Source organism: Lepisma saccharinum, chromosome 30 (genome assembly GCF_977018435.1).
Source record: "Lepisma saccharinum chromosome 30, izLepSacc3.1, whole genome shotgun sequence".
Lineage (NCBI taxonomy): Eukaryota > Metazoa > Arthropoda > Insecta > Zygentoma > Lepismatidae > Lepisma > Lepisma saccharinum.
In genome coordinates this window covers 23105655-23129473 of record NC_139258.1, presented here as the reverse complement: position 1 = coordinate 23129473, position 23819 = coordinate 23105655, and the positions used below count along the sequence as shown (strand labels likewise).

General features: G+C 35.5%; 1 protein-coding gene across 1 annotated transcript in view; it reads right to left on the bottom strand.

The window, feature by feature from the left end:
* Positions 1 to 22299: 22299 nt before the first annotated feature.
* Positions 22300 to 23819, bottom strand: part of LOC145981772 (putative gustatory receptor 28b) — a 202617-nt gene continuing 201097 nt past the window's right edge. The window contains exon 5 of the mRNA XM_083115188.1: positions 22300 to 22432. Coding sequence (XP_082971314.1) covers positions 22361 to 22432 — 72 coding nt within the window. The 3' untranslated portion in view covers positions 22300 to 22360. The remainder of the gene's footprint in view (positions 22433 to 23819) is intronic.

Below are 23819 nucleotides of genomic sequence, written 5' to 3'. Positions count from 1 at the left end.
ATATTTTTTTACAGTTGGGAACAGAAATTGTGAACGGCACAATTTATAGTGCATGAAATTTTGGCAATGCATAGAATACAATCGAGTAAGTATTTTTCGGTACTATCTTCATGGACGTAACTTGGGAACTATTTTTTTTTTGGGTTGAGAGAATCATAAAGTTTTCCGTCCCATTAAAATAGTGTCAAAGATTATTTGCTAAATACATTTGAAAAATCACAATAATTACTCTTTTTTTTGTTTGTTCCTCAAGTGCCAGGAGGTTCGCAAAATATATTTAACTTGTAGGTTTTAATTAATCTATAAATTTTGGATAGAGCAAATGATTCCCTTTACCCCGCCAGGTTACGCCTATGCTTGCCTTCACACATAGTGAACAGAAATTTTGAATATTATATCTCAAAATATATTGTACTTCAGAATAGTGAACAGAAATTTTGAATATTATATCTCAAAACATATTGTACTTCAGACTTTGTGCTAAATACATAAGCATTTTTAATAAGATTAACTTTTAATGCAAATTATTTTTTATCACCCTGTCTCTGAAAGGCCCATCCCAATTTTTCCATCAAACATTAGTACCCACTCTGAGCTACCTGTATATAAAATTTGGGGGAAATTCAAGAGGGGGCATTGCACGAAATTCGCTCTTGAAGTTAGTCATTTATTTTTCTAAAAAAATACATGAAACTATACATAAAATACATGATTATTGATACACTGTTCTGAAACCTTATTTAAATGAAAGCTTACACTATCCTGAGCAAAAGAAAAGAAACTTGAAGTTTCTACGGCAAACCTGAGAGAAGATACTATAATTTATAACCTAATGCGTGTCATTCAAAGTGGAGCCGCATGTGGCGTACACGGAGATTTTTAAAAACTCGTAATTTCTGAACCCCTTGACCAAACTCAAAAAAGTTGTCATTTTTGTAATCAGCATTAAAAGTTCTATAAGTATACCGAATTTCATCAAAATCGGAGATGGTGGGTGATATTTTCACAAAATTCTGGATGATTTGACATGGAATGACCCATACTTGAATAATGTAATGTTGAAGGATCAAACAAGCAATGTGTACATGTATGTAAAATATCAGAAAATTAAATTTCTTAAGTCTTAATCGTATGCTTCAATTATTACTATTTTTTACTGCTCTTAAGCAGTTGTAAATGAGAAATCAAAGTTGAAAAGTCGAAGTATAAATATCTAATCTATTAGAATTGAAGAAACTATTTATAGTCTTATTTTGACAAGCAAACTTATATGAACTGATTTCCAGATTTATCCGCAAATAAAGAGGATACGACAATCTTGAAATAATTGGTATAGTGTAATGCATAGATAATGACAGTTAACTTGTCAATCGCTATGTTCATTTGCTTTGTTTTAAGCAATGCAAGTAGCGCTATCCGATCACTATAAGTATAAAAGTCCCAAAATGGCTGATTTTAAATCAAAATGTAATGCACCATCATTTACAGTATACTTTACGAGGAAATGTGTCAGTAAATAATGTGAACTGCAATATTTAAGGTTCACAAATAATGAATTTTGAATGAATTCTTGAGTATTAAATTTGAAAACTTATAATCGATAACATCACCATACGTGTTTTCAAATACAATTTTTCTCAAAATTTCATTTTTGGATCAAAATATAATTGTAAAACTCTGAAGAATCAAAATGTTTGAAATTGTATTGGACCAACAGTCAACCTTGTGCAGAATCAATGTGAAACTTATTTTAAGAAGTGTTTACTTATAAGTTCATGTGCTGACAGGCAAGGAAAGCTGCACACGATGTGCATGGCAGATTGTGATCATACTTGCCATGTTGTTCGAAACTGTTCACTTACCATGTTGAGTTGAGTTGGTGTTCTAAGTCCATCTTAGGCACAGTAAGGCTAATCGGGACCGAACCTATAGTTTTAAGTGGGATCCGAACCACTATGTGCCTCCACCGGGTATCGAACCCGGGACACCTTCATTAGAAGGCCCATGTTGATTGGATTTATTTTTCCTAGTTTATATACTTCTAACCCTTAACAGTTTGTACGTACATACCACCACTTCTGAATCGCCATGTACTTTAGGGTGAATATTCACATGTGTAGTTGAAAATTTTACAAATATTTCCTAGACTCTAAGTTCAGCTCCCTCTAAATAAAATCCTGCGTATGCTATTGCTTGCAACTGCATTACAAGTAACTCCTTCATTCCAAACAGTGATTCTTACATAATGTTAAAATGTTTAATACATTTTTTGCTCCTGTAAAACACACAGACTACATGTATCAGGCTGTCGAGTGACTTCAATAAGTTCCAACTACGAGATGTGCATTTTTATATCGGTGTTTAATTAAAGATAGTATGCAATTAACAATACACACTGTAGTGAACAGGTATGACATCTAGTGTTATAATCGCAGATGGCTTTAGTGTTGACCCCATGGCCTACAGGTCAAGCACTGGGAGGTGAACACTGCTCCTCGCCTTGGTTGAACTGTATCATGATCACCAGATAAGTTGTCACAGCTGCAGCAACCTTTACGAAAAGAGCAAAGAAAATTATGTCCTCCTTTGACGAATGCACTGTGTTAATGTGGTGCAAAGGTGAAACCACTTTCGGTGTTAAAGCAGAATTGGTACTGTTCAGCACCATTTTGGTGACTGTCGAAATTTATTTTAATGTTGGAAGATGTTATACACTCCTCACAAAAAGTTTGGAATGTTGCATTAGATAATAGGCACAGCCTTGAAATGCAACAACACATGGTATCTGTCTCTGCTGGACGTCCTTGTGTTTTCGCCGACATATGACACCGTACCTATTACCTATTGCCTAATATAACACTATTCCAAAGATGTTGAGCCTAATATATCGATATTCCAAACGTTTTGTGCCTAATATACTGCTTGACAAAAAAAAAGGACATCTGAATTGCAATTACCTACTTATAAATTACGCTCTCAGTTAAGTATTGAACAATATTTATTTCACTTTCGCTGACTTTTTAAAGTATATATAATAGAATAATTATATCAGCTTTAACACAATAATTTCTGCAACATTTAGTTAGCCTCCGAACCAGAATTTATGCGTTATCACAAAAAATGCAAGTGTCCGGTTTTTTTTTGTCAAGCAGTGTATGACAATATTCCAAAATTTTTGTGCCTAATATAACAATATTCCAAACTTTTTGTGAGGATTGTGTTAATAACATTCTCATGTATATAGTTAATACAAGTCCCGTGAACGTGCGGTCTAATTGGGCTCGGGGTACGGGGCGAGAGCTGGTTCGAGTTACTTGGTTGTGCGGGGGGGAAGCGGCCAGTGTGCGGGACGCGATTTTTTTTTTCCAGTCAACTTGTGAATGCAGGTTCATTTCTTGCTCTCTGATTGGCTGTTGGAAAGTTACGGTGCTCTGATTGTGAGAATATCTTATTTCGTATTTTCAGCGCAAATTTGCTGCTTTCTAATCTAATCTAACCTAACCTAACGTACAGCGCAAATAAGATATTCTCACAATGAGAGCACCGTAACTTTCCAACAGCTAATCAGAAAGCATGGAATGAACCCGTATTCACAAGTTGACTGAAAAAAAAAAGCGCGTACGGGACTCGTGGCCACCAATATCGTGAGGAATGGGTAGCGTAACCCGGTTACGGAAACCTACAAGTACAACAACGAGTGAGGGTTTGTCGTTGCTGGCCACGTCATCCCACTTCTGCTGAGACATGTGGGAGTGAGGCCGGCAGTCGGTAGGTAGGCCTTGGATCTCAAGGGCTGTTGCTCCACGGGTTGTTATTATAAATTTTTACAGCAATTTTATTTCTAGAAACCAGAGTTTCGAATATAACTCAAATTCTCAACTCTGTCTGGAGTAAAAGATGAGCGAAGCTTTTGCTCTGGGGATAAGGCAAGCTGGTACAGAACGAACGAAATTTTGGAAAAGAAGAAAAACAGAAAAATTCTAATTCTCAATTTTAACTAGTACTAGTGTCGTATTTAAAGTCTTGCAATGCTGTTCTAGTAAAAATATTATTATTGAATATATTAAATACATAGACTATTACTATTCTTGACTGCATCATAAAATGGATTGTAAAAATAGTATTGTATGGATAATATAATTAATACATATGTTAAATTAAAATTAGAAAAGATGCTGTAATGTGTTTAATATTCATAGGCTATGATAAAAACTAAAATTTTCGGTAGTGAAAATTGAACCAGTTTGTCTTGATCTACATACACACACAGCAGTGAATGTTAATATTCGTAACATAAACAAGGCAAACATTAGATTTGGTATTTAATCGATACATCATGTATTGAAATATGAATGGTATTATCGTGCACTCTACATGACAAACCGGTAGAATATATTCTGTTAATTAAATAAAATTCTTGTATTGTTATAATATATTTAACTTACCGAGTGCAAAAGGGTCAAATCCATAGGGAAAATTCCGCATGCGGATATTTCTAACTGCCTTTGCACTAACTGAGACGAAAACAATTGCAGCTGAGTTCATGTAAAGAGAACATTGATATTAAATAACACTTCTTTACAGCATACTGATGTTAATTTAAAAGTCTTCTCATAGCCTAGTAATTTTTTTGAGTTGATACTAATGCATTTAAGAATTTTAACTATGATAAGTAGATGATAGCAATACTATTTGGAATTTGGAAAAATATATTTTTTTGCAAATATGTATGAGATATTAAGTTTTGTTTTTTGTTTATATAATTTACTTTTGAAGTATTCCTTTTATGTTCAAATACCAAAATGTGAGAAAAAGATCTGAAGTTTTGTTACTTACTGTTTGTACTACATTTCGTAAATCTGCCTATATTAGCCTTACACTTTTAATAAGATTTTAGAATAGTGATTAATATATTACTATATTTTGAGCACGTAATGTTTAATTTTGGTTAGTGAAGTTCGAGTAATGAATGGATCATATTCAGCGAATAATTTTCCCCATAGCTTCGAAATCACGCTCCGCCGCCATATTTCGGGCAAACAGATCACATCCTGTTCTGAAAACATGCCGGATAAGCATTGTTCACATGATCCTTGCCCAAGTAATGTGAGGCATGGTTATAATGATCGTATGAGGAATGTGTACGTTTAAAATATCGCAAATTTCCCAGTGTAAGAAAGCTTCTCATACGCTTTCCTCAACATGTGCGAATCTGTTTGCCCGAAATCATGCTGTTCCTTCCCAGAGTGCACTGCGTGATGACGTCAAGTTGAATATCATTTCATTGAAATGGTATCAAGACGAAAGAGGTCTCAATCTTGTTTTAAAATTTGAGAAAAAGATCTGAACAAACCTCTGCAAAATCGACGAGTAAGAATTAAGTATCCAGACTGTTCGTATATCTTCTCAGACTCTTAGTAGAATGCTTGAGAATTGTCCCTAAGCAAAATTACTTTCCTCTACAACCTCTTGAAGCGTACCGAACGGATCTACAGGATTTGTATAGTTAATTCTGATATTTTTTGTTATTGTAATTATGGAGTTAATTTGTTGGTGGGATCTGTGAGCCGGTTCAGCGTGATTTCATACATTTAGAATAAAATACTAATTTTCGAGGGTTCGTGCCGTCGAAATGAGTAGTCAAATCGCAAATGTTATTGTGAGATCTTGTTTCCCTCAATCTCTGCAAAACGTGAGGTCACACACTATCTGTTGGTATGTACTCGAGACTGAGGCTATACCGCGTTTGTTAGAACCTGTCCCGTTTCCCGCGCTAGCGATCGCTCGACAGTTTCGGTGCCAATGAGAAACGAGGAAAAAATCGTCTGGTGGGCAGCGAGGAGCGAATGGAAGCCAGAAGAGAGGCGCTTACGTAGACGCTGTTGCGACGTGGCGTATTTTAATTGGCTGCCTGGCTTTGACTTTCCTCAGCACGGAGAAAAGCCAGCGACCAGCTAGCGCGGGAACCGGGACAGGTTGTAACAAACGCGGTATAGACCGTAACTTGCCCTCCGAGATATTGCTTTAAACTTCGAGGCGAGACCGATAACGAGAGACCTCCTCACACACGAGACCATACGTTAGTTGGCAGTATATCGTCTCTTCTCGATACCATCACTAGAGTCAGAACTTAGAACACAGAGGTCTGTCAAATCAAGACGAGACCGAGATTTGCTGTTCGGAGTCTCGTCTTGTTCGAAACTTCAGAAAATTAAAACGGAACGTATGAAAATTTCGCGTGAATCAAAATTGGCTAATTTTGTACGGCTCACCAAAACAGCAACGAGGTGAGTGTCTTTTGATGCACAGAATCTTTGCATTTTCAGTTTCTTTTAATGGACATATTTTACATTTTTGTTTATACTATTTCTATACGAGATGGATTCAAGTGGATTCAAGGATGGAGTCCTGGGGTAGGTTTGAGTATTGATTTGTGATTAGCCAGTTTCATCTAATCATTCACTCACATTGTAGTGATTAGCCTAAAGACTGTAGGGTGATTATAATAATTTGACCCATAAACGGGACATCCCAAAATTCCTGAAAAATCGGTTTGGCCTAATTATAAAATTATTATTAAAGTATTGTTATTATTTATTAAAGGATGGATTGCATAAATGATACATCATAATAAATTAAATATGATCTCCCGTTGTAAAAAGGTATTAATTATTATAATCTCGGTATGTTTTACATAGCGTTTCTCGTCCTTTCTGATCAACCGATCTTCTTGAGACCAGCTTTATTCTTCACCAATTGTTTTTAAATCTCCCCGAAAACCTTACCCCACATATCAAACATACAACTCTAGATTTTTCTTTTGAATTTGTGTCAAAACGCAGGAACTTTAAATTCCTTTTGCAATTCCGTAAAGAAACTGCATGCTTATTTTGCTCTACACACAACGGAACACATACAAAACAATGCATCTTTTTAGCATGAAATGTGTCTCAAATTTAGACTTGGTTTTCAAGATAACTCCTCGACTTTTATTAAACGGGACAAATAGGAACTTTTTTAATAATATAGACCGAACGGTCGGGACACGCCTCTGAAACGGGACTGTCCCGGTCAAAACGGGACGTAGGGTCACCCTACTAAAGAGAATGAAAAGCGACGCACAATGAGAACAACACAACTCAAGACGAGACAGAATAAAACAGCCTTGCTCATTGACGAGTCATCCACACATTAAAAACCCTTTGTATTACTACTGCTCTTCATATAGGCCCAGCTTAACGACTTTTTCTAGGTTTCTGAGTGATAGAATGTGAAGAAAAAATGTGCTAAATAACACAAAAAGTTACCTCTTCCTTAACCAAAGGTTCCATCTGTGATCCTAGCATTTTGCTGATTGAGACTCCTACTGCACGGGCCTACAAAGCAAGAACAATTATTTGAGCAAACTACATCTACGTATATTTTAAGTAAAAGTGTGCAGAATAATAACATAGAAATTTCTCCCACTAGACCTAAGTATACCTAGCAATAAAAGTAATTTTTTATTCGTGGAAGGGATGATTCCATCCTTCTCAAACAATGTTACCTATATGTCCAACGGATTTTAAAATGTAAATTTGTTCATGAAACAAGTGTCGTCTCGTGCTTTCAAATGTCTATTATAAAACTGTTTTGGAGTTTGAAAATTTATTGACTGGCTTATTTTAGCATCATAATTAATATTAAAGTTACGTAGCAAATCAAACTTTAGAATTATCTACCGGGTGTATACTGAGTAATTCCTTTAGTGTACAGTTTGTAGGTATAAAAAGCTCAATTGCAGTTTTAATATGCAAATACCTGTATTTATACAATTTGACTAACCAGACGGAAATTCTTAAAATATAAGACATCACTACATATATGTGACGTTTCCAGTGACAAAATTAAATAAATAGTGTTTGAATGATACAATTATTTTACATAGTGCAAGAAGATTTCGACATTTGTGCAAAAATTGTATCAAAACATGTCACTTACCTTTCCAGGTAAAGTGTGACAGGAGTAACTCAGAATGAGAAGTCTTCCTGCAACCATCAGCAGCCAAATAATATCATTGACAATTCCCCAGTCCAAGTTCAAGATGGAGTTCTGCATAACGGCGTTGATGATGCTATACAATACGAACACTAGCCACAGGAACATCTCAAGTGAATGTGCTAGCATTGGGAAACCGAACAAATCATCCAGGGTGTCGACTACATCGCAGAGTTCATTGTGGAGTATTCTTAACTTCTCGATCTCTGATCCGCAATCAGCGGGTAAAGGATACAGTGGATGGACCTTTGGGGTGAAAAGACGTACCCCTGTGTTGGGCTTCTGCTCATGTTGACCAAACACCAGGTGATCACCAGACATCAGCTCCGATACAGATTCCTCGATAAGACCAAAGGACCTCTTCAGCAGTGAAAAGAGATTCGCGACAAACACTTCAAAGATGGTGTTTTGGAGCATCAAGATGAAGAATACTGAGCAGAGTAAGGTACGCATGTAGACCTCTTGCTTGAACCCTGTCACCATAGTGCAGACAAAGAATCCCATGAAAATCATGACCATCAGAATCACTTGGACACCTGCCAGTGTTTTTCTCAATCGCAAACCACCCTGTTTGCAAAACATGGCATCGCTAACTCTATCAATGGTGTTAAAAATTCCAGGGACAACTTTTCCATGCCTCACTGTGTATATGAAAGTACCCATTGCAGACAGATACACGGGGATGATTTTGAAACATATTATGATCCAAGAAGATCTGCCGCTTTCAGAATCATCATTGAAATTCATAATTACAATGGGTGAAGCAGCTCTACTGGCAAGATCTTTAGAGTTCTGAAGCTCGAGCGTGTTCAAAATAATGTCTCTCATGTGCATGATTGAACCAACTACGAGAAAACAGTGTACGAAGAAGCAATAGAGAAGATCAACCGTTGTTCTACGCAAATCAAACTTTGAATCACGTGACACTCTGCTCAGTGCAATAATCCCGAATATCTTACATAAATAGTACAAGGGCTTAAGACAATTGACGGAACTGAAGTTTTCCATTATCAGTGAATTCAACTGTCCCTCGTTTACAGATTTACGCTCTTCGCAAAGATTGAACAATAAGGTACTATTTAGTCCAAACTTGGTTGACTAGTTGACAACTCTACTTACTTACATTACATATATCCAAATTATTTTAGAAACGAACAACCTTTATCGACAACAGATTTAGACTTCTTAGCAACTTCTACGATTCTAGTCTGCTGAAAAGAAGGAAACACAAACAATTCTTTTTGCTAAGCGGAGTATGGTAGATTTCACACGTACATGTACATGCTTGATAACATATGCCTTTGAAATCTCGAAAGCACGTATAGCGTTTGTCATTCCATAAAGAATTCACATAAAGCACTTCCATTTGCGGTGTCCATTAAAGTGAAATATTTAATCTGTTATAATTTTTGTACTATCGTGCTTACTAGTTTCATAATATTAAACTCGAGAAAATTGCCATCTGCAGTAATTTTTACAATATTTTTCTTGTCAAGCATAACACTTATATTTCAGTTCATAAATCAGTCCATAATGGCGTTTCTCATGTGTTCCAAGTCAGGAAGAAATTACTACTTCTAAACAGGAACTGAGCTAATCATCCACCATTGTTAGTAAGTTGTCGCATAAACATTAGAACGATACAATTCTTTTGGAAATTAGTGAACATTAGTAATACAATTTGCAAAAGTATTATCGTCTCCCATCTGTAACCTAATTCCATGAATGATGAGGATAGTAATCATACAAATAATAGACACATGCCCGTTAAGGCATCAACTTGATCGAATATATAATCAGAAACTTGAATGATAGCTATAGTAATGCATTCATCAAATTAACTGCCGTTTTTCATATTCATCAAACCGACCTTCATGTGAAGCATAATACCATAATGTACAGAATACAAATGTGATAGTAACAGCAAAGGGTCCATTGCCATTTTTATTATTCTCTTCTATATTATTTCTGTTTTCAATAGAATGAATTGTTCCGGTACTAGAGCAGAAGAACGTGGCGATGGAAATAATTTGCCCATTGTTGCACTTTACATCTGGCTTACATACGTATGTCCTAAAGTAACAGCTTAATTAAATACCACTGTTTTATAAAATCTTCCTAAATGTTCAACGTGCCGCTGTCTCATCATAGATTTGCATTGAATATTGAGGAGTTCGTAAGAAATGATGATAACAAAGTATGAACAGTGTTACGCTGTCGCAAAAAAAAAATAAACTTTCAAGAGTAAAATTAATTAATTTTCGGAAAAGACGATGTAGTACATGAAAATTTTCGAACACAATTCTCTAGAAGTATCTTTTTTTGAGTGTTCGGATAAAATTGGAAAATTTTCGACTCACTGGTTCTAGAGATAATCGTAACCAAATGACATGGAAGAAAGACCTTGAATGGGGTACAAGACAGACTTTGTGCACTGTTATATCGCAATTTTGCTGTCTTGGAAGTCACTACTGCTTTCAGTATCAAATTCCATTTTTGAATTTTTTTTAAAATTAAAACGAGAGATACTTCGAGGAACAAGAATTAGAATAGTGCTGAGTTCAACGCATGTTAAATGAGCAATTGCTAAATACGTTGGCAACCACTTCACAAAAGTAAAGATTAGCCATATTCCAAAGTATTGTCTTTTTCATTCTCTGGTGTCGAAGTCGCGTAATCCGTTTTATCCCCTGGATTGACGAACTGTATCAAAATCACTATGTACGTCATAATAGACGCAGCAATCTGAAAAATACAAAAAAAATCGATGTAATTCGACTAATACGTGTACCACAGTAACTTCCTTACAAATTAAATTATAATGCCCAAACATTCAACTTAAATATATGCAAGCGCACTGATAGTGCTCTGTAAAGGGTATGAGAGATAACTGAAAAATGTTAAATTTGAAAGGGAGTTTAGTGACTTTTGACCGAACTACGACAGTTTGCATCTATGTGTATAGTGCAAACATCACGATTCCTACACGTTAATGTACGAACTCATGGAATGCTTATTTCAAGCACTTGTTAACTAAAGCCTACAACTTTTAGCAAATCCAAAGAAAATTGGTCGTTGTTTCAGATGTGCTTAACTGCAAATCAGTGAAGTACACAAATGAACAAACAAAGAAACTCTTGCCAGTGGTGGCATTAGAAACATGCAAAAAGAAAAAAATCTTATTCTACAAATTAAAAATATAATATACATCAGGTTCAGTCTCTTAAATTTTGACAAAAAAATTCTCGCAACTATTATCCTGTGAAATGGATAATTTTATTAACCGTAATTAATCCTAAGATATTCTGTGACTGGCACAACCGACATGAGTGCAGGAGAACGTTTGGAAAAGAAGATGAGGGTTTGAAGGCTTCTGCTCAGTGATGACGAAAAAGGTCCCACAGGCCTAGCACTGCGGATAGAGGCAAGGTAAAGGAGGCTCCTTAAGCTGTTGGTTTCGCACCACAGTCAATTGAGAACCTATGTTCCATAATTTAAGGTGCTTAAAAATTCCGCTCCATGAAACGTAATATGAAACATTAATCGAAAAAATCATTAATTAATGAGGTGTCAAACAAACGATTGTGACCAGTAAATTTCTTATACAATTCCAACAATACACGGAATATTTTGCAAAATGATCTTCGTAAATGTACAATGTCTGGTGCAAACAGTGTTCGAAGTAGAGATCAGTGTTTTGAAATGAGTACATAAAAAATCTACCTTAAGATTTCTATAATATTCATCATAGTATATAATTATTATTATTTTGTCTTGTATATTAACGGTATCATTGAATTCTCGTTCGATTCTTAATTTTCATATGATTTAATTGAGTAATAATTTTAATCTGGTGTGTATTAACGTTACCGACCTCTAATCATAATGTGTCAAATTCGATTTCCAGTGACCAATCGTTTCAATGACAATTAGATCTAGTAACGAGTAGCATATTTGTGCTCAACTTTTTTTGTATTCTTTGTCAGTGTGGAAAATAATATTACTGCATGATTCTATTTTATCGTGTTTTCTTGGCATATGACGATAGATATAATCTCTCTTCATTATATTTAGTTATCTCATTTTGGAGGCACATGCCCCTATGGCCCGTTAAATCTGCCAATGCAGATATATTTTATATCTATGTCAAAAATGTCCGCGCAGGTCATATGTTTCATCTATCAATTCTTGTTTCATCTAATCATCATTCATCATTTTCCCGAACTATAGAAGTAGAAAGGCGACGATGAATTTACAATTGCAAACTGAATGCAATTTATAAGTCATCCTATAATGTCGTGATTAGCCAAAAGTGGAAGATAAGTAATGTTAAATAAAGTAAATCATATTGAATTTAAAAAAAACTAACTTATAATGGTGACACAAACTTACATGATTCATACGAATGTATATATGTTTTACACTTACGGAATGCAGCAACGTCATGTCCAGAGGAAACATTCCACAAGCTGTCAGTTGGATCTTTCTGTGATCGAGCTCAGCTGCGAACAGTTCGAGCTGGAAACGAAGAATGGATTGTTGCACTACAAGGATCAAGTAGACCCAGTATAAACCATTTACTCATGCTTTCCATGTAACATATCAAGTTTACTCAAAATATATCAGCAATCATTCCTGCTCTTTTATAATTACGTGTGTTTTAAGTAGTGTACAAGTACAAATAATAAACACAACAGAAATGACATAAAACAAATGTTTTACTGGCTTGTTTTCATATTTGATCATTGATTGAATAATTTGGTTTATGCTACTTCCTTTTGTGCCACGTTTGGCTAATCGTGAAGATGAGAGAACATCGCGCTGCGACGCCAAGGGTCCCGGGTTCGAATCCCGGTCGGGCTTGGTTGTTTGTGAATGTCCATTCATCAATTTCATCATTTCATCACTCATCCCCATCTTCGCAAATTAGCCAAGAGGCACAAAACGCAAAGTAAAATAAACTAAATCAATCAATCGTGAAGATGAGAATAAGTGATGATGAACTTGATGAAGGACACTCAATGAACAGCCATGCCCATGCCAGGATTCGAACCCGCGACCCCTGGCGTCGTAGCGTGCTGCGCTAACCATTTCGTTAACATTTGTTAAGTATTGCTCTCAAGACTTTAATTTCTATATTCATCAATTTGTAATTTGTTATCGATTATTTATGGAATTAAATAAAATGGCTGATATCCAGTTACCTCTTCCTTGAAATCAGGAACAATATCTCTGCGAATGAGTTTGTGCACTATGGTGCCTGTTGAGTTGGCCTGTTACAAAAATAAGAATAAGTAGTTGACAAGAATGAGTATTGAATAAACAATTTCTAGCTATACTTAACATATTTGACAAAACATGGGCATTAAGATGGTCAAAATTAGGTTGTGGTGCCTTCAAAGCAGCCAATGTAAATAATCGTCTTCTCAAATGCTACTTTTCGACCCGCATAATTGCAAAATGTTAACTTTTTTAGCATGCCTGCAATTTTAATACGTAATATCCCATCTCCTGTACACCACAATCAATTCAGTTAATGAAATTCTGATATATGATATGATATTGATTAGAAACAAATCAACGGATACTGCACGGACGATAATTACTGTCCTTGCACTGTCACTAGTTGAATTTAGTAAGTCACACAAATCGCAGGAGATGTAGGCCTACATATCGTTGTGCACTGAATGTTAACCATCCAAACAATAGCAAGAGGACTTCGTGTTCAATATTTTCAGCAAATCTAAAGTTTTTACTACCAGTAAACAAGTACTGACAGAGAAGAAACCGCTAATGTCTATCATGATTTTTAAGTATAATGGCTTTGTTTCTCAAACAAATTCGTCAATCTGACTGGTTGTAAAGTTAACTTACTTGTCAAAAGCAATTTTTTTCTCGCAAACATGACTCAAAGGATGATATCATACCATACCATAATACCTCCAATTTTCTTTGTTTAGCTATAAATAACATCAGAAGTATGCTGATTTCTCGTCCAACCTGTATGCTATGCATTCATAGAAAAATACGATTTCAACACTTACCTCTGCGCAAGTTCTGCTTGACATTAGTATAACTACCCATAATCTCGCGATGATGGTCAGTATGGCCATATATTTCGTAATATCATCCAAAATTGAGGACTGGTTCGAAGGAAATGAACATATAACTGTGTAAAATGCAAATAAGGTTAAACACACAATATACAGCACGTGTGATAATATAGGGAAGGCGAAATCCTCGTTCATATGTTTCATGAGTTGACACAATTCAAAATGCAGATGTCTGAGGCAGTGAAGTTCGTGGGAAGGGGATTGTTGCCTCTGAAAGTTTCCTTTAGTTGATACTGGGTGTTGTTGCAGTGCAGAAACTGCAGAGTTCAGTATAGCAAAATTCCGCTTCAAAATGTACAAAATATTAACGAACCAGATCTCAATTACAATATGCTGAATGTCCATCAACAAGATGCAAAACATTTTAGGATTGACGTTAAAAACGTTCGAAAAGTAGGATATATAAGGTACACTTACAACAAGTGCAACAGTTACTAACTGGAAATACATTTTCCGTCTCAGTTCGATGTGAAAACTTGCGATGTCACTTAACAAATATGATATGCTGTAAGAGAGTTTTCTTAGCAGATCAGAAGTTTCTTTCGAGGATTTGAGTGTAAAAGACAGAGACCCGAAAAAAGTAATTGTGTAAGGGACAAGGTACAACAATCTTTCAAACATGTCCTCAGAATTGATAACATTTCCAAAGGAATGTAGTATTTCTAGAAAACAAGGAAAATTGACACTTATGTGCACAATAAGGCTATATACAACAGCTATAGGTGAAAACACTGATACATGTCCAGAAATTAACTTCACATCATGTACCGGCATAAGGCCAAGCGCTTTAGAAATGAACTTAAGGATTGTGAAGCTTGATAGAAGGCTCATGTGAGATCCAACAATGTTGACTGACATGGTACTCAAAGAATCGCAAGGTAGTGATAACAATGTTGCTCCTTCATGTTACAAGCTCTTATATGTGTTGACAGAACCGAATCTGCTGCGCTGACTGACTGACTATTAGCTTGATTAGAAGCAAAATTGCGACAAATTACTATAGAATTCTCCATGCAATATTTACTTTAAGTGGGAAGTAATGACTCAATCAAATTTTGAACATTAACATCGCTCACAATCTTGGCACACATTTTAAATTAATTTTGTTATGTGTACATGAAAGTGCTTTTCTGGTACCCACCCATAGTTAATATCATGTATGGCCTACATTATTGTTTTCATTAAACTTAATGTAATGCATAAGAACAATCGATGAGAGTTAAATTTAAGAACCAGATCATCGACGCTAGTGCACATGCGCAACTGGACGAGTCCAGTGTCAAAATAGGGAAGATGGGTTGAAAGCAGACAGCGGTAGCTTCCGTGAAAATCAACTTTTTTTTCACTTCGAAAGGGTTTGTTACGAGTTGTCACAGTTATCATAAACGCAGAAAGCAAGCGATAATAAACAACAGAACGCATACATGAGCAAAATACTGATCTCATCGCATTGTTTCACCTACTTCCCCTTTTCAGCTTGGACTCGCCCACTGCGTTTTCCTGAGTCGAAGTAAAAACTTTCAGACTGACCCAACAGAACCACAATTGTCAAGCCAACAATAAGCTGACACCAAAGCTCTGATATGTAAACGAAAGAAAAACAAACGTTGTCCAAGAAGGGGACATCAATGATAAGTACTAATAGACCCTGATCTATCTCTGTTTTTCCTTATTATTAATGGTATATGCCCATCATCAGTATTCTAACATGAATGACATTTTTGTAAGATAAATTGATTTCATTTATTTTAATGGAAACATAATCCGAAGATAACAGTTTTACCGTGTGGAAATTCTGAGATTACAGCACTGGCAATAAGCAATATTTGAAAGCTACATAATAGACAAGGGGAACGAGAACCTGAGATGTGTCGAAGTATATAATGGTTGTTTAGTTCCCTAAACATTATCTGCATTGTGATTTACTTGTCAAGTGGGTAATTCCATGTTCAATGAACAAGAAAATGTGACTGTATGTTCAGGTCCTCTGGTGTGAGGTGAGCCCAAAGCAACTTTAACTGAGTAGTGTGGAAAACTCTTACTGAATGCTCTAACAGTGAGCAAACACTTTTCATTTCTTGAAGCCCACATTGGTGAGGTGGTAAAAATCAGGACAACGTTGTAGCCATTCGAGCGAGGCTACAATGCCCCCGAGCAAACTCAGTTATTGGGCATGGTTTGTCCCTGAATTAGGCATGGTATCCAGACAAATTACGTGACGTTATACTAGCTCAGATCATTACGTGTGGTGATTTTTTAAAACATATATACAATTTTGATTTTCTATTACCAAGAAATACGTTTCTTTCTCGCTAAGTGCAATAAATGGTAAATGCAGTCACTAGCGTGCGCAGGATTTTTTTCGGAGGGGCTGGAATTATAAAAGTAGAGATTACATAGCTGTTTCCTACGTAGAGGAAATATTCATTATAAAATATTAGGCAAAAATCCCTTTTAACCTTCATTTTTAAAATTGTTCAAAGCCAAAAGTGGTATCCGAGGTCATTTTAAGGAGCTTCTGGATTTACCACTCTGGTTTTTCCCGAGTTCTTTGCTGCTTTCTTTTGACCATTTATATTTTCTCAAACATTCTCCATTTGCTCTCCCCTGCGTAAGTCAGTGCATGCACTAGAATACATAACTCATTCGATGCTGTCATGCTGATCCTGTCTACTGATACCAAATATTACATTTTTGTGCTTCATTTTAATGGAAGTTTATCACCTTATCAGATGGACGGTGACTTCTCGTTCACATAATATATAAAGCGTTCGAAGACAAGAGAAATACAATTGCTGGAAACTTACCTCTACACATGTTCTGCTTGACATTATTACAAGTACATATATTCTCACTATGTTGGCAAATGCAGATACAAATGTAGTAGTTTCAATCATAATAGAGAATGATTCAGATTGAATTAAATATATTAGTACATAAAATAGAAATAAGGACGAAAACATAGCATACATTACGTGCGATAAAATAGGAAAGGCGAAAGCTACGTTCAATTGTTTCGTCAGTTGGAACAATTCAAAATGAAGATGTCTGAGGCAATGAAGTTCGTTGGAATGAAATTGTTGCTTCTGGTGGTTTCCTTTGGTTGACACTGGTCGTTGTGGCAGTGCAGATACTGCAGCGTTCAACATGCAGAAATTTCGCTTCAGAATGTGCAAAATATGAACAAACCAGATTTCAATCACAACATACTGTATGTTTATTAATAAGTTGCCCAAGAGTTGAAGGACTACAGAAAAGTTCGAAATGTATGGTACAGAAGTTATAAAATAAACAAACACATTTGTTATTAACTGTATATATATGGTCTTTTTCAGTTCGCTATGAAAACTTGCTAAGTCACTTAATAAGTATGCTGTACTGTGCGAGAGTTTTTCTAGAATATCAAGAATATTCTGAAATGATTTAATAGCAAAGAACACCGTCCCAAAGAAGGTAATCGTAGTAGGGAATAAGAACAAGAACACTTTAAACACGTCCTCAGACTCTCTGACAGTTGGAAAGGTATGTATTAAAATATGAAAATAAGGAACATTGAGAACCACATGAACAAAAAAGCTGTATGCAACCATTATAGGTGAAAATTGATATGCATGGCCAGAAATAACTTTCACATCACGTAACGGCATTAGACCAAGCACTTTAGAAACTAATTTTAGGATTGTGAGACTTGGTAGAAGGCTTGTGTGAAATCCAACAGTGTTGACTGGCATTGTACACGAAGAATTGCAACCCAGTGATAAAATTTCTACTTCCTGAGACTAGTAGAAGCTCACACATTTGTGGATCGAACTTAATTTGCAGACATTGATTGGCTCGCTGTTTGCTTGATTAGAGGTAAAATTGCTGTCAAATTGCTATAGATTTTTCCAAGGACTGTGTAATTTAACCAAGAAGCAAATCCAATTTTGAACACTAAAGTTGTTTTACAGCGTTGACATACTTTCAATATAGAAAGGTGTTTTCCTCGTACTCACCCATAATTAACACTACTTTAAATTAATTAAATTTCATAATTCAAAGAACTTTAGTGTGAAGTAAAATTTTCGAAAAAAAAAGGAAGGCACCAATTTTTTCTTCCTTTCAAACTAGAGCTACAATGATTACAATAGTTTCGTCATATAAGTGACGTTAACTGTATATTTCACCAATTAGTCTTATGATGAATTAACATACCTACAGTACATGGTGTCAGCGAGTTACGCGTTTCATCAACTAGATGAAAAAGCCCATGTTAAATATCCACACACTCTCCACGACAGACAAAAATGGCAGATCACATATTCCTATACAAAATTGCCAATGGTAATATCGAAGGCGGGTACTATTATCGTATGAGGGAAACACCTACGAATCATATATTTCGGACTTCTTTACATTGCTAACGTGTTATTTTCGAATGTGGAACATTTCTTAAGGTGAAATAATGCATTTCTAACTAAGATAATGTCTATTTCTTCTATTTACGAGAACTTACTGTTACTTGTTGTTTCGAATCTGTAACACATTATGGCCGTGATAGCGTACTGGTTTAGGGGCGTTCTGAGAGTGTTTTGTCGATTTATGCAGTGTTGCAACCTCGTTCACCGGAAAATATCTACTTTCGTGCTAGGATTTGAAATTATGCTAATACGTCGCAAACCATTGACGTTAGCCTCACAAACAATTGACGTTAGCCCCACAAACCATTAACGTTAGCCCCAAAAACCATTCACGTTAGCCCCAAAAATCATTTTCCGTAAGGTTATGTTAGGTTAGCATAGTTAAAAAAAAAAAATGAAAAATACTCGACACGTCATGTTCTAGTGAAAACACGGCGAGGCTGAAACACTGGCTACGGGGTTGCATCATCTTAACACACGGAACATTGCACTCTCGTGCAGAAAGCAAATGGCGGGAGCAGAAATAGCGTGTCGGACAGAGATTTTCGCAGAAAACAACACGCATTCACATTAAAATGGATCAAATCTACATTCAGGAACTTCCATAACGCTAAAGAAAATTATTTCCGTAAGTACTTTCTCCTGTAAATTTGAAGGAATCTGTTTCCCTCATACGATAATGTTACCCAAAGGCGATCACAAACTCCAAGAAATTCACTTTCAAGTGCCGTCTCGTATAACAAGAACCATTCAAATTTTCGCTTGTCAGAAGCATAGATTATACCTCACCCTGAGTTCTCTGTTACACATACTACCCAACAGTGGCGCAGGAACGGGGGGGTACAGGGGTACATTGTACCCCCGCAAATTTTTTAAGAGGGGTACTGTACCCCCCTAAATCCGTAAATCGAGTTGTACCCCCTGTACCCCCCTTTGGTATTTTGACAGCAGACGGAAGGTGCTACTGTTAAATTTACCTATTATCAATTCGCCCAATAAAAATATGTATTATTGTTAATAAATTTTAAGCATTATAGTCCTTACCACAGAAATTCAAAACATTTAATTGTAAACTTATTATACTACATCGTGCTTGCTACTAGTTAGTTCATTGACCTAAGTTCTTGGAAACCTCTTTAAGGAGATGAAAATTGTTTAAAATGTGTGTGGAACGATGGAATCAGATTGACTCTCAGACAATTACGCAGCAGACGATTGCTGTTTTGCGTAAAGAGGGGGTACACATTTCTAAAGCAGTGGTCGCGTCGATTCGAAGATAAGACACAAATCTTCATCAGAAGAGTATATGACTGACCCCAATTTCTTTTGAATATTTATAATGGAATTTTCCGAAACGGAACACTTACACGAACGAGACGAGACACGACAGACCAACTTGGGGGGGGGGGGGGGTGTTACAATGCACTCCTGTACCTCACCCATATTTTTCATAAATTTTTAAGAGGGTGTTGGGAAAACTATACTTAAACCTATATATTAAGATATATATATTTTTTTAAAAATAGAGTGCCGATTAGCCTATCTGAGAATGAGGTGAATTTGGAATAAGTTTTAATAACTTCAGAGTGGAAACCGAAAGAAAAATAAGCACAAACAAGAACGAGAAGGACCTCACCACACAGGAGACGAGATGAGGCTGTGCCAATTCTCGACTCATCGCATCGCGATATCATTCCTAGGTGAAATGAAATCTTTCCTAGACATTTAAACAGGGTGCAATTTGCGATTTTATCAGAGGGGGAATATTTTTTACCTATGTATTAGGTATACTTATAATTGGACATTAATTGCTTAAAACCTAATTGTGATATCGAATGCAACACAAACACAACGCCATTTTATGTTAAACTCTAAAGTCAAATTGTAAGAAAAATACATTAGTCAGATGAATGCACGAGATAAATGAGACTCACTGCAGGTTCTATTGGTAGATTTTGGATTGGATTTACAAGGTCGCTGGGAGTAAGATGGGAATATTTGATTGATTTATTTATTTTTCTTCGCATTTCTGCCACTTTTGGCTAATCGCGAAGATGAGGATGAGTGATGATGATATGATGAAATTGATGGACGCTCAAAAATAACACCCATGGGCAGGCCAGGATTCGAACCTCGGACCTCAGGCGTCATACCGCGCTATGCTAACCCCTCCGCCACGGAGTCCGGTGAGGTGGGAATGTGTTTTGGATTTTCTTTGTAGATGCGAAAATCTTTAACTGTGACGCGCACATGCTTCTGCTTACATTAAACTTTACCTTTTCACATAAACGATAAATTGACATGTCATCCTAAAACACACGCATGTATCTGCATTTAATACCACTACATACGAAAATAAACCTTGGCCGGCTCTTCACATTGTCCACCAAAAATTGAAAAGAAAGAATAAACTTTTGAGCGTACGGCTTTCCTTGCTTCTTCTGAGAGCTGAAAGATTTCGGTTTTGTAAATGTACCGAATGATATTACTTTCAGTACTTGAAGAGCGTCATTAGGTACAGCTAATTATATTACAAATAAATGATTTGTCAATTTTTTCACAAATATTTCAAAGTTAGACTTCTTACGAATTGATTGGGAACCATCTGAACTCATTTTCTTCTTTCTTAATACAACACCCTATAGGTGTCTGAGAAAATACCAAATACATGGCTTCTAAAAGGCATTGGATGTGGTAATCTTCCATAAATTGTTTAAAGATATTTTTATGCGTAGCTATGGGACTTTTAAAATTAGAGAACGGAACTGAAGTGGAACTCTTCATGGAGTTGTCTCGGTACATATGGGAAACAAAATGGTAATCCTTGTTCTTTCCAACTGTGAAATAAAATTTTGCATAACATCGATCGTTGCTTTGTTATTCACGAATGAAATCCGGGAGTTATTTCTGCTGCACCCTGTATACTCGATGGTTTTCTCCGCTGAACTTATTGGAAGGCAAGGAATTTACCTCATACGGCTATGAAGGATTCCAAAGATTTATGCACACTACTAATGATAATATCCATAAAATATTAATCAGGAACTTTACTTTTCGTTAATTGGATCTAACTCCTTTTTTTGTTATTCAATAAATATTCAATTCTTTTTCTATCTGACATTAAATTCCTTGCCAGGGCAGTTTATTTTGTGCAAATCTTGGCGATCTTAACTACACGTACGCTAGATAATGAATACTTGCTGTTATATTTCTATTCTTTTACTATATTTTACCTATTCATGTAATAATAACAATACAATATTAATTAATGTACATATCTAATTAATTAATATATTAATTTAATTGAATATAATTATCCTAATTATTATTATTGCTACACTTGATTGGACATATATATATATATATATATATATATGGGAGGCTGAATTTTGTACCCCCCCAAATGAAAAACGTTCCTGCGCCACTGCTACCCAACCAATACAAGAATCTATGTTGAAAACAGAGCACGTTTTAGAATGTTTTGTAAAAATTTGTGAGTCAATTTACCGCATGTAATTTTACCTTCTGTTGTTATTTTCTCTTGTTAATAGCCTACATTACATTCCAATGTAAAATGGCTAATGCTTTATTTAGAATCCTTTGTTAAATACATAATTAAATAACAGTGAGTGAGGATAATAATAATTGTAGTAAACACATTGTAAATATCACGTGCGATGTGAAAGTTCCGTTAAACTGTTTCAAGTCGATAAGGACACGCAATTGTCAAATAGCTTTCAAAACTTTCAGCACAGTCAAGCTTAGCCACTCCAAAATATATTATTTTTCACTTTCTGGTTTCTAAGTCGTTCAATCTGTTTTCTTCACGGGATTGCAGAACTGTATCAAAATCACTACGTACGTCATAATACACGCAGCCATCTGCAAAATAAATAAGAAACAAATCAATACCACTTGACTCATAACTACGTTTAGATATGTGGATGTATTCGTCAACCTCTGTAACTTTGCAGCAAGTTAACTGCATAAACGAAAAAGTAAAAGCTCAAACTGCCAGCTTTGATACACGCAAACCTGGAAAACTTGAAATGGAAAAGGAATCGAGTGACTTTCAGTACACAATAATAGTATGCATCTTTATGTGCATAGAATGGTCTATATGTAATACACGCACAATGAAATCCATGCGTTTCGAATACAGACTGTGGAAAGGACATTGCTTTCCTCTATTATTAGAAACATATTTTCTGCTAAACAGCACACATAAAATATGAAATAGACTGCGAGTGATAATTTTCTGTATTAGTTTCAAGGGGGAATGTGACAATTCTGCTATTGAAATGCAAAAATGGTATATGTAACGACCGCCATGTTAGGCAGATTTCAGTGGTATATTGGCATTTATCTTATTCGTTTACATTCAAGTTAAGAACTTGGATTAAATTATTTATACTTAATTGTTTTTATAATTCATGTATATATTTACGTTTTATCTTATGTTATATTATTCGCGTATTTTTGCAACATTTATTCAGAATTTATAGGCTAATAATTATCCCAAATAATATATGCAACGTTTTCATTGTTTTTCAAGCACAAATTAATTACATTTCTTCTTAATATCGATTTTTGTTCAACAACATACAAGATTGAAGTAATTTATCTTCGTTATAAACTAAATCTTTATTTAATCATTTTTATGTGCAAGATCAAATATGATTTATTTGATACAATCAGTTTAGTTATTTATATATAGTTTAATATTGTAATATTATAGCAAAGTATTTCTCCCTCGTTTTCAATAAAATATCGTTTTCCTATTGGCTGTTTATGTAAGGAGTGGGGGACCCACGCTTCGTGTTCTTGGCGATGTAAAAACTTCCACGTTGGCATTTTTAATTGTTGCCAACCTGAACTTTAGCTTACTATCGCTAATTAAAATTGATGTGTTATATAAATTATCAGTTTTTCTTGTGTTATTTTATGTTATGAGTTTGTATTATTGTAAGATAGAACAATTTGTTATGCTGCGCCTCGCGCTTGAGGTAGCAGTTGAAGTCTTGCTATTAACTGTAAAGGCGGTGCGCGGACTCTCGTGTTAAATAAGTTGCCTATCACTGCGAGCTTGCATGACCCAACAAAATACAATTTTTAACTTGTGCGAATCAGTATGTACGCGCCCGATTCGTGATTAAAGATTTTGGACATTTTAATTATAAAGTATTTGGAATTTTATTTACTGTCACGTGTCGCAATTCGGTGGTTTCCTTCCTGGAGGAAGGGTGGATCGTCTTAATCCCGATCTCTG